The 14,118-nt window shown below is 36.0% G+C and overlaps 1 protein-coding gene across 9 annotated transcripts in view; it reads right to left on the reverse strand.

Moving 5' to 3' along the window:
* The window catches only part of LOC145252666 (cilia- and flagella-associated protein 337-like), a 482,634-nt gene that overhangs the window by 70,060 nt on the left and 398,456 nt on the right, over positions 1-14,118 (reverse strand). For all 9 annotated transcript variants that reach the window (XM_080112440.1, XM_080112445.1, XM_080112446.1 and 6 more), the window contains 4 exons: positions 10,820-10,956; positions 10,494-10,639; positions 9,485-9,655; positions 4,225-4,282 (listed from right to left, as the gene is read on the reverse strand). In XM_080112440.1, coding sequence (XP_079968566.1) covers positions 4,225-4,282; positions 9,485-9,655; positions 10,494-10,639; positions 10,820-10,956 — 512 coding nt within the window. The remainder of the gene's footprint in view (positions 1-4,224; positions 4,283-9,484; positions 9,656-10,493; positions 10,640-10,819; positions 10,957-14,118) is intronic.

Raw genomic sequence — 14,118 nt, forward strand, 5'->3', positions numbered from 1 at the left:
GTTAAGGACTGCCCAAGAGTTCTGGGCCTAGTTGAACAAGACTTGAAACAGAAGAAGACAAGCACAATTGCAGTCTTAAGCAATTTCCTTCAGGAAGCAAGTCCGAGGGCAGATTACAGAGAGGTGGCAGAGCTGTGCCTGATCCTGCTTGGTGAGGAACCTCCTCGAGGTATCCACTGGGCCAAGCCAGGTGCCATTCACCAAGCCCGCTGGATGGCCAGGAACATTTACTGTATGAAGATGCTCATGTTTTCCAAGGAACTAAAATACAACACGGACACTATCTTCAAGCTGGAGAGGATAAACAAGTTCCTGGCCTTATTCTACACCAGCCACTGGGTGACCACCACATCTGCAGCTGATGCACCTATCCATGACCTCCAGCTTATGAAGAACATGCTGCAATACAAGCAGTATGACTATGAACTGGCAACCTCTGTTCTCAAGAAAATGAACAACCACCGCTGGTATCTGACCCAGGAACTAGTGCCATTCACCTTGTTCAGTTCACATGCCAGCATGACCAAGTCTGCAAAAGAGAGGCTCGCAGTCAAGCTGTCAGAAACAGAGAAACCTGAGAGTTACAGGAAAGGCAAGCCAATGTTTCCTGTCATCAATGCAGCTACAGTTCTCACAGACCTGGTAGGGCCAGAGTCTCACTTTCTGTTTGATGCTCTTCGAAATGTGACTGGCTCACTACTCCTGCTGACACCTGGGAAGACAATGACAGCTACAGGAATGCACAGAAGTTTGTGAGGTCAGTGAAAGTGACCAATGATGTGGCTGAGAGAGGTGTGAAACTAATGAGTGACTTTGCAACTCAGATCACAAGTGACCCAGAGCAAAGAAGCTGCTTACTACAAGTTGTGGAGTACCACAGAAATAAATTTGACAGTTTCAAAAAAGCCATATTGAACAAGTGATAATACATGTATTAGTAACATCCTATCTGACAGTTTCTTATGCAATATATGTGTCAGTGCAGTGCTATCATACTACCAAACTGATTTTTTGTAGTGTCCCAGCTGTTTGTGCATTAAAATTAGTTAAAATTTACACAGGTGTTCATGTGTTTTATTGTGCTTACTACCATATGCAAGAAAATTTTATTAGCTTTCATTTGGTACCACTTTCAATGCTATAGCATCAACCTCTGGAAAGCTACAATGAAAATAAGGACATAATATCCCATATTTTGCAGCGTTTTTGAAAAAAGTCAATAATAAAATTAAATGGCTCTTGAGGCAGGCATAGCCAAGGTCCAAGATCACAATAACTGGTATATTTAGCTAATTTAGACCTTGGAGAATGGGAAGAATATCAGGTTCCATATGTTTGAAGAAAAAGTTCAATTTTGAAGAGGTCTACTCGACATATAACCTCGAAATAAACTGAGAAAAATCAAAGTTTTCACTTCATTCTATCCATTTGCTTGGGTACCAAATTTGTAATTTGCAACCAGATCCTGAGCGTTTGAAATCTCTTTTACAAATGCCTTCTCCTTCCAATTCAGATTCGTTAAAGAGGTGTCTTGGAATGTTTTCGTACTATGCGAAATGGATACCTAACTATTCATACAAAATTCGTCCACTGGTCGAAAATAAACAATTTCCCATGCCTCCTATAGTTATCAATTCCTTTGAAAAACTTAAGAAAGACGTTGCCGAATCGTCTGTAAAAGTTATTGATGGTTAATTACTATTTTCTATTGAAACTGATGCCTCAGAAAAGGCTATCAGAGGCACTTTCTTACGGGCTGAGGGGCCTGTAGCGTTCTTTTCTCGATCGTTAAACCCATCTGAAATACGACTTCACATAGCCGAGAAAGACGCTTATGCCATAGTCAAGTGCGCCCGAAAATGGAGGGATCTCCTTGCTGGGAAGCACTTTACTATTGAAACCGACCAAGCTGTATCTTTTATGTATAAACCTGCTAACCGAGGAAAAATTAAAAATTATACAGTGGAAAATGGAACTTCTTCTGTTGTCAAACGACATAAAACACCGTCCCGGAAGTGAAAACATTGTTGCCGATGCATTATCGAGAGTATGTGGTGCTGCTGCTTCTTCCTTAGAGGAACTCAAGTATTACACAATTCATTAATACATCCTGGAGTGCTTTTCGTATTTTGTAAGATCACGAAATATGCCATATTCAATTGATGAAGTCCGGCGTGTGGCATCTGAATGTACGACTTGTGCCAAAATAAAATCTCAATTCTTCGATTCTACTAATACACTAATCCGTTCTACTGCTCCCTTTCAGCGCCTCTCCATAGACTACAAAGGACCTGTCCTGATATCTTCGACAGGATATAGTTACGTATTTACTGTCGTCGATGAATACAGTTGATTTCCTTTTGCTTTCCCTTGTCGCGACTATTCTTCGCTAACCGCAATCCAATGCCTGACAAATATTTTCTCCATATTCGGACTCCCTTCATTTATGCATTCCGATCGAGGAACTTCGTTTATGTCGGAAGAATTCAAAAAAAATTTGATGCGACTTGGATACAGCAACACTACTGCATACAACCCAAGAGGCAACAGTCATTACGAGCGCTACAACGGTATTATTTGGAACACTGTTATTAGTTCTGGAATCTAGACGATTACCCCTTAGCGCTTGGCAGGATGTTCTACAGGATATTTTAAATGCTATTTGCTCCCCGCTGTGCACTACTACAAATGCAACTCCTCACGAACTCATGTTCAACTTTGAAAGGCACTCTTCTACTGGTACTGCTTTACCTGTTTGGCTCTGTGACTCCGGGGAGGTATTGTTAAAACTGTTTGGTAACAGAAGCAAATATGACTCGATTGTCGAGGTAGTGGAACGCATCGAAGCTAACCCTACACATACACGAATACGACATAATGATGGCCGGGAAGATTCATTTCCCAGAGGACCACCGGTTCTTCGAATAGCGAACTACCTCCACCCGATCTCGCAGAATTCTCAGACCAGTCCAGCGACTGGATTTATAAAACAAAAAACTATTTACAATCTCTTTTACAAGTGGGGAAGATCGTTATATTTTCATTTAAATTGTTTTGTTCTTACTGTTTAAAATATTTTCATTTAAATTGTTTTGTTGAATTTTGTTCAATAAAGCCTTGGAAAGAGGTTTCATTTTACGTCTTCATTTACTTACAACACTACACACATATAAATAAGCAGCTGTGGTTAGTATACACTTGCTGTAAGGAAACAGTGGCATACGAACCTAGAAACTTTTAGATACAAGATTAAGGCGATTATGTAAATTTCAGCGTTGTTGGGAGTTTAAAGTGGCAGCATAAAGACGTTTTTCTTTGCTCAACAGGCGTCATTTTGTTTTTGGATGCCACCACGTTTGCGTGTTTTTTTTTTTTTTGCTTTTTGTTGTTGAAAAAAAAAGAAAAGACACTGATGCTGCTTATGCGAGGAACAAACGTCTTTGCTGTGGGATAAAAAGAACAAAAATATCCGCTTGAAAGGTTGAAACACCGGCACATAATTTTGGGAAAAGAGACCTGCTAACAAGAGTTACGAACTGATGTATTAGGTTTAAAGTTTTCATGATTGAACTCTTATTGTGTTGCGTCATAGATTGAAACTTATGAAGCACATCTTCGTAAACCTAAACAAAACATCTTTGAGACCTATAAAACACATCTTTGAGACCTTTAAAACGCATCTTGAAACCTATAAACCTATAAAAATACATTTTTGAAACCTATAAAACACACCTTGAAACCTATAAACCCATAAAACACATCTTTGTAAACTTAATCGATCTACAAGGCAAATTCATGTATGAATGTTTTCACTTCTACATTATTTTTATTAATCGAATATTTATAAATGGCCCTAGCTTAAATGGTAATCAACTTTAAAACATATGTATTATTACTGAATACACACACATTCATTTTGCTTTTTATCAAGAAGTCATTTACATCCTTTAAAATTAGATAGAAATTTGGAAGTATTAATCCTGCTGTAAAAATTATTGGCAAAACAAAAACATACAACATAACAAAAACAAATGAAATACAAAGATTCCCGGGCAACGCCGGAAATGTGCAGTGAGCAGAATCTAATATTTTCCCAAAAGATTTACATTTGACAGTTTTTCGTATTTAAATACGTAATATTACATTACAGAAACTGGACATAAGTTTGACTTATCCTTTTAGCTTTAATAAAAGCGAATGTGTAATAAAAGTAAAACTGCTTACCATTTTTATTTGAATCGAAAACCCGGCTGTTGAGCGATTTCAAACTCCATAACTGTTTCTACAAAAAGCCACAAAGATTACTATCTCGGTCTGATGTCATTATGCTTGCAGATTTGTTATCGTAATACTGTAGCAAACATGTTATTAAAAAGAATGCAATTTGTAGTAAAATCAAATCAATACTGATCAATATAAATCGATGAACAAATATAGTTTTCTAACTCTAATTGTCTAATCCACAACATCCATAGTAATGTGTTTTAACAATAATCATATAATTTGAAATAATTAACATTTACAAAGCAATTAAGAAACTAAATTAATGTGTAACATCCAAAAGTAAAAACAAAGAAATCAAATTTATGTTAAACGAGAAACAACATCTTGAACAAACGTTCCAATATTTATACACATATATGAAAGTGAAGATAAAAAATACCTTTTAGGATTAGTGCACCACACCTTCCCAAAAGATAAAAATAATGTGATGTTATTATTCTCGGTTGAAATGGAATATCTATATGGAAAAAATAGTCACAAAAATTCCTAAATTAGCTTTATTAGTTATAACAATATATTGGTTCATAACAATATATTGGGTTCGACAATCCTGTAAGTGTGGAAATTAGATTGGCGTTAGTGTGTTATAAGCCACCGAGCAGTTCTTACAGTACTTCAAGCCTTTAAATGGAAGATCTGATGCTTTTTTACTTGTAGTGAAAATTGAGTGTGACTGCAGTCACGGAGGTGGGCTGCCCCGGCTGCATGTGCGAACTCAAAACCCGAGCGATGGGACACGAGAAGGCGACGAATCATCAGGTTTGATTGCGCATTAATTTACATAAATGAGATAATATAAGGCCGGGAGTTAAGATGTTTGAGAGAGTCGAGCTGTTGAGTTCTCGAGAACCGGATGGAAACTGGCTAGAGCGGAGAGTGTCGCTGAGAATCGAGTCCAGGTTTTTTTTTTTTCAATTAGAAAAGGAATAAAAATCTACCGAAATGTACATAAAGATATGTGTAGGAGGACAATGTTTTTACAGAACAGGTGTGCCATAAATTGCTTGCTCGTTTCTGAAAAAGTTACATTCAGTAAGAGATACTGCTCACTTTGAACAAAGATAGATCAAGTGAAAGCTGTAGTTGAAGAAAATTGTTGTTTGACAAATTTCAGACATTCTCAAGATTTCTTATTCGTGCGAATGAAAAAATTTGGCTATATTTCTAAACAAGCTGCTTGAATTTCCTTAAAACACAACCGAACTTTTTGGGCAACTCAGTATAAAAAAATAGTTCTCTGTGAATTGCAAACGTAGATTGCTAATCGTTAATTTTGTTAACAGGATGATATATTTTGATAAACCCTTAAAAAGGTTTTACTAAAACCACAAAATGAATCTTCCCTCTGCCAGAAAATCGCATTTTCAACAAATTTTCTTCAACTACAAAACTTGATGCGTATTTTATTTTATTCAAATTAAAATAACGTTTCTATATGAACTCTCATCCTTGACAAAAAAAAAAAAAAAAAAAAAAATGTTGAACCAAATGGCCGAGGCCAGGCTGTAAAAATTGAAGATATTTTCATTCATACGCAACAAAAACAGAAGCATTTAATAGGATTAAAATGTTGAATAAAGATAAAAGCGGATTTCCTCTAAAAGCCGTCAAGGATTTCACTTACGCTCCTGAAAACCAAATTACATTTGCTTTGTATTTTAGGAGATACGAACATCTTTATAATACAGATTGTAGGAATTAGACCGTTAAAAAAAAAGTTTATTTATTACTAGGAATACGTGAAGTACTCTTATCGAAAAGGTCATACAATTATTTTTGCAGATCTATAGAATGAGTCCTTATGTATGGTGGAACGATAAAAGCGTCGCCTAAAAAAAAACAACACTACAGCTTTATTTTAAAATTTTTATGGAAAAAAAATCAGATAATTTGATTATGTAGTAGAGCTGACATCTAGTCAGTGTAGCCGCCTTCAGCCTCAATAACTGGCTCGATACAGGTCCGGAACTGGGAGCATGTATTTTCCACAGGCGCCGGCGGGAGCTTAGTGAATACTCGGCAGATGGCGGCAATCAGGCTGGCTTTGGTGTTGTGGGAGGTCATGTTGGTGATGTTCTTGACGTGTAACAAAACGAAGTAGTCCAGCGGTTCGAGGAAGGAGAGGGCAGTGAGAGAAGAGTACAAAGTCGTAGCACTCCTCCAGAAGGATTTGTGGGCCGGCGCCGAATCCTACTACCACACCCAAGGTTTGACAGTGGCCACGTGACTGCACCAGGGGGTCACCATACTTTTCAGCACATCCAGATACACTTTGGTGTTGCCTTTCATGCCGACTTCAAAGATGTGAAGTGGCATGATGTGGCCCTCACTTGTTTTCATCACCCTGGACAGGTCCCTGTTATTTGTGGCAATCCAGCGATGCATTTTGTAGGTGCTGGCAATAGTCTTGTTGTCATGATTTGGATCAGTAAAGAGCATGAGTTGTACAGCGACGCATCTCGGATTTCTCTCGTTGAATATTGTGTTACGTTAAGACATGATAGGAGGCTCCTATCACTCTTGAGATTTTTACACTGGCCAATTGATCTGCACTGATTCTTAACTGGCCAACTAGTAGATTGTCTGCAGCTAAAAAACAGAATTCCGGTTTTCATCAAACGGAAATGAAATCATATCGTCTTTACTAGGATGACAATTTCATTGTTCCACCCTATACCTACGTTTTATGTAAGGAAGATAAAAGCGGTATTTGATACATTTGTACTAACCTAAGACATTAGAATAAAGTCACGGAGGGACGTTTTAAAATTTAAGAACAATTCTCTTTCTACATGTTCCAAAACATGTAGAACTCCTCCCAGATGAAGATCTAACGGATGTCATATGTAACATGTTTGAGATTACCATACCACAACCGGCTTTTGAACATAGAAGATTACGGGCTTAATTGCGATAAATCCTGACAAGAAAAATATTGGACTCCATACCAGACAAGGCTGAAGTGGGGTGTTATAGTGTTATAGTCATCACGGCATAACCTTTTCTTATGAATACTGATAATGATGGTGACAGAGAGATGATCGATCCAAAAGCAACCTCTGCTAACATATTACTATATGCTCTTCTTCATTGTTTTCTTTCTTTTCAATCTGTTAGCAGATAACAGCGACATCGAAATGTCAAATAATATATGGAAACGGAGTTGGATTTTACTATTTTAATGGGAAATTTCCTTTTTTTCCTGATAATTTTGTTTGGAAGTTTTAGCATACGAATATTTTCATTGTAACATTGTTTCATGTTTTGTTTTTTTCAGAAAGTACGAGATCCTGTTTTACCAATAAGGTTCTTTTGCATCATCATCTTTACCTATAATATAAATGTATGTATGTATTTCTGCCTAAAACTTTTGACAGAGGGAACGGATTTTCATAAAATCGGTATCATTTTGAAGCTCAACCCCTCGAACGATAAATATCGAAAAGTTGACAAATTTCTTCACCCTCAACTGGGCACTTTTCTACAAGGAGGGATCGTTTTTTCACCGATATTTTCGAAAGTCATCCTCTCTTTTCGATTGACTAGCCTTAATTTAAACGTTCGCCACTTTCACTACTACCACTTTTTTTTGCTCAACACACTTCAAACAACCGGCAACGCCGGGCACCCAGGCTAGTCTATTATATAAATCTTAACTGTCTGTTTAAATGCATGTATGTATGTATGTATGTATGTATGTATGTATGTATGTATGTATGTCTTGCTAAATCTTTTCTCAGCAGCACCGGACAGGGTCGAAACGGTACTGTCTGAAAGGGCGATGTCTTGATCAAATAATATGTAAAAATTAGAAAAACGGTCAATTATTTCCTATAGAAATTGACGTTTGAAATGAGCAAAAAATCTTTCCTTTATGACAATTTAACCAAACACGCATGCGCAAAAAGTTCTTTCTTGAATTAATTTAAATAGAAAAAAAAGGATGTTACATGACCCGCGCGATCGTAGAGTAGTGGCTATAGTGACATCGTCGTTGTCTTAAAGTTTGTGTTCGCACCGATATATAGGACATTTTTTTTTAAGTTTTAATATTTAACCAGGGTTATTTATGCCTTTTATTCTTTATTTTCCCTTTTTTCTTATTTTTCCATCACGTTCGCTGTTTTTTTTTTGCTTTTTTCCCGATGTTTTTCAGAAGTTTTAACATTTGCATCGGGTTATTTATGCTATTTTTCTTTTAGTTAGCTTATTCTTTGTTTTCCATCACGTTCGCTGTTTTTTCCGATTTTTAAACAGTTTTAATATTAAAAACGATTATTTCGTTCGTTTATTCTTTATTTTCTTTGATCAATGTCAGGGAAACCTTCATATCAAACAATTGCTATTCATTCGGAGAGCTCCCCCTTCTTGTGGGGGAGGGGCTGGTTTTCCCCAACATCATGGGGAAACTAATGAATAAAACGCAGAAACCGTAAAGCTTAACTGGCCTTCAGCCAACGTTCATTTCTGCGCCTGCGTAATTCTTAATAAGTTAAGAATCACTCTGTAGGTCAACTTTTTGATCGACAATGCTTAATTTGAACGCCTTTCACTTCCTGTGGCATTATAGAGTAGCGGTAAGATGTCAGGTTTTCTTCTACGTTCTTTTCCGCATTCACATCACGGGTTCATGGGTTCGAGCCTGCCTCCCTACTAACACATTTTTTTTTGACTCAACACACACCTCCGAACACCTGGGCAACGTTGAGCACCCCCGTTAGTTATTTATAAATATAGGAGGTTTTGTTTGTAAATATTTTCATTGGACTATTTTGTTTCTTTGCGAGTAATGTTGTCTGAAAATGTTTCATTTCATAAAGCATGAATTTCCTTGTGAACAGATGCAAATACAGTAGAACCCCGGGATACGACATCAATCAGTTGCTGGAGTGGTGAAATCGCCGTATAGCGGGGCATAAGCTAAACTTTATATTGTGCATATTAAAAATTAGTAACAAAATACAGTACAATATATAATACACGTGCATGTAATAAAATAACATTATCAATAACACCGGGCCGGAAATACATCGTAACTTGAAAAACGTATCCCAGGGTTACCGTATCTCGGGACTACCGGGGTTCTACTGTAAAGAATGTTTAAAAACTAAAAAAAATTCGATCAATTCATTGATAAAACAAATATTTACGAAACGAACGCCAAAAAGAAACAGAAACGTGGACATTCACCGATTTTTACCTGACCGAAAATTCCTACCAATCGTCCATCAACTGTCCATAATTTTGCCGTTTTGTCCACAGATGCACTGAGGATAAGGAAATCGGCATCATGTTGTACGTATTCCACACTGACCACCGCTCCTTCGTGACCTTTCCATGCGTACAGCTGCTTTGGTCGATTTCTTTCCACCTGAATGATTACATGATGTATTCAACTTTATTACATTCTTTATTCTATTGCGCTATTCAGATTGAAACGAAAGTTAGGATGGATCAGATTTTCATGATTATCTTTTGCAAAACAAATGAATTCAATATTATGCTAGAATTTTGAAAATGAATGTAAACCTAATGACAGAAAACTAGGGATTGCAAAAGAACATTTACTGCAAAATTTTAGATCTCAGATTATTTAAAAAATAGAAAGTTTTGCAATGATAAATTACATTAGTAAAATCATATAGAATATAACTAACAAGTCGTATATTCGATGAGGATATAATTTATTATTCTAAAAATAATAAAATGCGTTTTTTATAATAATGGTTTCCTTCCACTTTATTATTTAGGCATGACCCTGTAGGACCCAGTTGGCTGTCGATCTCGTCTCTCCAACTGATTTTTTTCTATTCTCTTGGGGTCCATTCTGTCGCTCCAAGTGTTCACCGGTTAAGTGTATATCTTGAAAGATGACCTGTCCATTTATGTTTAGCTGTTCGTATGCTAGTTATGATGTTTTGTGAGTTATTTGTCTGATCCTAGTGTTTCTTTTATTGTGTGTATTGCTGCATTAGGTGCTCATGTTTCGCTACCATATTTCACAACAGGCATTTAACATTTTGCGCTTAATGATCATTGTGGCTTTTTTATTTTTCATGATGCCAGTATTAAATAATAATTATGAAAATACCAAATTATTACAGGATCGTCTGGTATATAGTTACTATCAATTGCTTGCAAATGGGAACTTAATTATCATGAATCTACTAATATGATAAATAGCAACATCAATAAACATGTCTTCTTACCGTTAATGTTTTTCTAATGCAATAATCTGTAATGTTCCAGACTTGAATAAAACCTTTTGTGTCGCCGGTTAAAAGAATTTCATCATCATCGTTTGTGGCTAATGCGGGAACAGATTCGTCATTGCTCTCCGGTATGTAACAACTTGCTGTAATGATAAAATAAAAGTAAAATTTGTTAATGATTTGCATGCGACAATTTCATGAGTGACAATCACACAAGTTTGTGTGTGGGTGTGGCAGAGCACAGAGAGAGATGATCGAAGAATCTTCATCGATTAGGTGATAACAGAACAAGAAAATGAGTCAATAAAGATTATGCCCCTTACCAAGCGGCTGGTCCTCGATGTAAATATTCCACCAGCTAAGTGTTCCCGCCCCACTCGATATTAGGGTTGCTCCTTCACGCATCAGGACAGCTGCTCTTTGACACAAAAAGTGGACTTTCTCTAGAGTAGTCGGCATCCTGAGGATGATACGTAGCATGTAGACATATTTAAAATTTACAAATATGCAGAAATACTTTTTTAAAATATTGAGGGATTTCTTAATTTAATGTAACAATAATAACATTTTAGAATTTTTATTCCTATTGTGATAAAAATCTATTAAACACCTCCAGCATTCCTTTAAAGAAATTAATATTTCAAGAAAATTTATTAAGGTCTAAAAGAATTGACAGTATCTGAATGTTCACAAAAACTGATAGTCAACATTACTCACATTTACACCTCACATGTTCCAACCTTATAATGATCGATTAGTTTCGGAGTGTACACAATGTACATAGATATACACTTATGTGACTTCATAAATGCCAATAGAGACTTCCCCACAACTCATTAATGCGCAGTCAAATAATTAGTACCCCGATTTCAAGAAGATACCTTCATCCTGTATTCAGTACATGATCAGATTGGTAACTTTCACAGTTCAAACTGGTTGATGAGTTAATGTCAATTAAATCGTCTAGTAATAAGTGTTTCATGTGCTTTTTTATTGACAAGAAAGGGTGTGCTATTTCACTTAAAGTTTGTAAGTTATTTTGTCAACCGGAGAAAAAAAAAAGTCCGTTTGTCAAAAAAAAAAAAATGTATATATATATAAACTCAAATGACCTTGTAACGGGTGTTGTAACCCTACATCCTGTTTACGACTTCCGGTTGTGCATGCGTACATAAACATAAACCGCTTCTGTGGTACCAGTCTTCAAGAATTCTGGTGAAAGAACTGGCCCACTAAATTATCGCCTCCTCCCACTTTTCGCCAAAATATTTGAGTCCTTAGTTAATCAAGCCCTAGTCCTGCACCTAACAGCTGCTAAACTCCTGACTCACAAACAATATGGATTCAGGCTAACCCGTTCAACAGCAGATATCAAGTGTAGTCTCTGAACGTATATACCGTTCACTGGACAAAACAGGGGAAGGATATATCTAAGGCTTTTGACAGGGTATGGCACGATGGTCTTCTAAGGAAAATTAGAGCATATGGTATCTCTGGAAGAATACATAATGTAATTAAATCCTTCTTAAGTAAGAGAAAATCCAAGTTGTCCTCACCGGTCGTACATCTAAACAATATGACATAAATGCAGGAGTACCTCAGGGGTCTATTCTTGGACCTTTATTATTCCTGATATTCATAAATGACCTCCTTGATAAAATTGTTTCAGAGATGGGTATATTTGCCGATGACACCACTCTCTATAACAGATATGAGGGGAAAACAAATGAACACATATCTAAGGAAATGGCAGAAACACTAGAGGATTACCTCCAATCTGTAGTGGAATGGGGACAAAAATGGATGGTCATATTCAATGATGCCAAGACTAAGCATGTTTACTTCCGTTAGGCTGAGGAGTTTAAAAGAAGTACTTTCAAGCAATGTGTTCTTGGCCACTGCTATTGGTGGTAGAGATGTCTTGTAGTTATCTACAAGACATCTCTACCACCAATAGCTTGAAAGTACTTCTTTTAAACTCCTGGGCCTAATGTTTACAGGGAACATGAACTGGAATAGATACATTGAGAGCATTGCTAAGGCTGCTGCAAAGAAAGTGGGCTCTGTTTACCGTGCTAGAAAATTACTTACGCCTGAAATTATCCTGTACAGAGGACACCATTCGCCCATGTATGGAGTACTGTTGTCACATTTGGGCTGGTGCATCTGCTGCTTGTCTCTCACTCCTGGACAGGGTTCAAAAGAGAGTCGCCAACCTGATAAGTCCTGAACTGTCATCTAGGCTTCAGCCTCTGTCCCATCGACGAGATGTTGCATCCCTCTGCCTTTTCTACAAATACTTTAATGGTGAATGCTCTGATAAACTGCAAACACGTAACTACTCCCGACTAACCCGACAAGTAACTAAGTCCCACCCCTTTATAGTAGAGATCCCTAGGTGCAAGAAAGCCTTTTACTTCAATAGTTTCTTCCCCAGAACTGCAATTTTTTGGACCTCCCTTCCGGGATTCTGTTTTCCCAACTGTACTGATATGCAGAAGTTCAAGTGCAATGTGAACAAACATCTTTCTACTCATCTCCCTTCATAATGCCTCGCAAATTATGTCCCTGATAGTAGCCCGCTACTTCAAAGTGGAACTGTGCCTTGTTTGGGGTGAAAATTGAATTAAAAAAACCCAAACAAACAGCGTAAACAAATTTACATTTTAATTTTAATTTATTCTCCATTTTTAATACACCTTTCTTAAAAACATTCATACATTTTCTTTTACACTATCAAAATAAATAAATAATCCCAAAAATATGTTTCTTAAATTGCGTTACAAATACATAATCAACATGACAATAAAACGTATTGTTTTACTGTGTATGTTTTCAGTGTTCCAATTGCTTTTTTTTCGCGTTTACATTATCCAAACAATTGTTAATACTTTTTGCTTTTTTTACATCGTTCATTTCCGCATTGTCTTAATTAGTTTTATTGACCTTATTATTGACATATAAATTAAATATTTGAACCAATGAGTCATGAATGTTTGTTTAAAATAAATGAAAAAAAATTATATTTTATTTTCATTTTCTATTTAAGAAGCTATTCTTAATATGGAGAGAGTGTTTTAACTATTCTGTACTTTAGACTAACAATTTCATTTAAAAAAGATATATCAAAATTTGAATTTAACTTTAAGTATTATGATATCTGTTCAGTGCACATTTACCTATAAGTATGGCAAACTACTTATAATTCAATGGCTGTAAGTTTTAAAAAAACAACAAAAAAACAATTATAAACAGAACGACTCATAGAAATCTATCTATATTCTTTTTTTATTTTAAGATACTTTCATAGAAATGTTCCTGTTATGTCACAAAAAATATTTTCTTTACATCATGAGTGTCATGCTCATACATCAATTCCATAGCGGGCTACGGATAGTCTAGTATATATATATATATATATATATATATATATATATATATATATATATATATATATATATTCTTATTTGCATTATTCCGAATTTTGCTGGGTTTATATAATTCAATAATCGTTCATACACCAATAAATTTTAAGCCAAAAAGAAGAGATGACTTAAACTGCAAGCTACAAAATTATCATATTTCATAATTGAGCCCTCATATATTGTTGTAACAAAAAACA

This window comes from Euprymna scolopes, chromosome 29 (assembly GCF_053919585.1).
Source record: "Euprymna scolopes isolate OS-2025 chromosome 29, ASM5391958v1, whole genome shotgun sequence".
In the NCBI taxonomy this organism is placed as follows: domain Eukaryota; kingdom Metazoa; phylum Mollusca; class Cephalopoda; order Sepiida; family Sepiolidae; genus Euprymna; species Euprymna scolopes.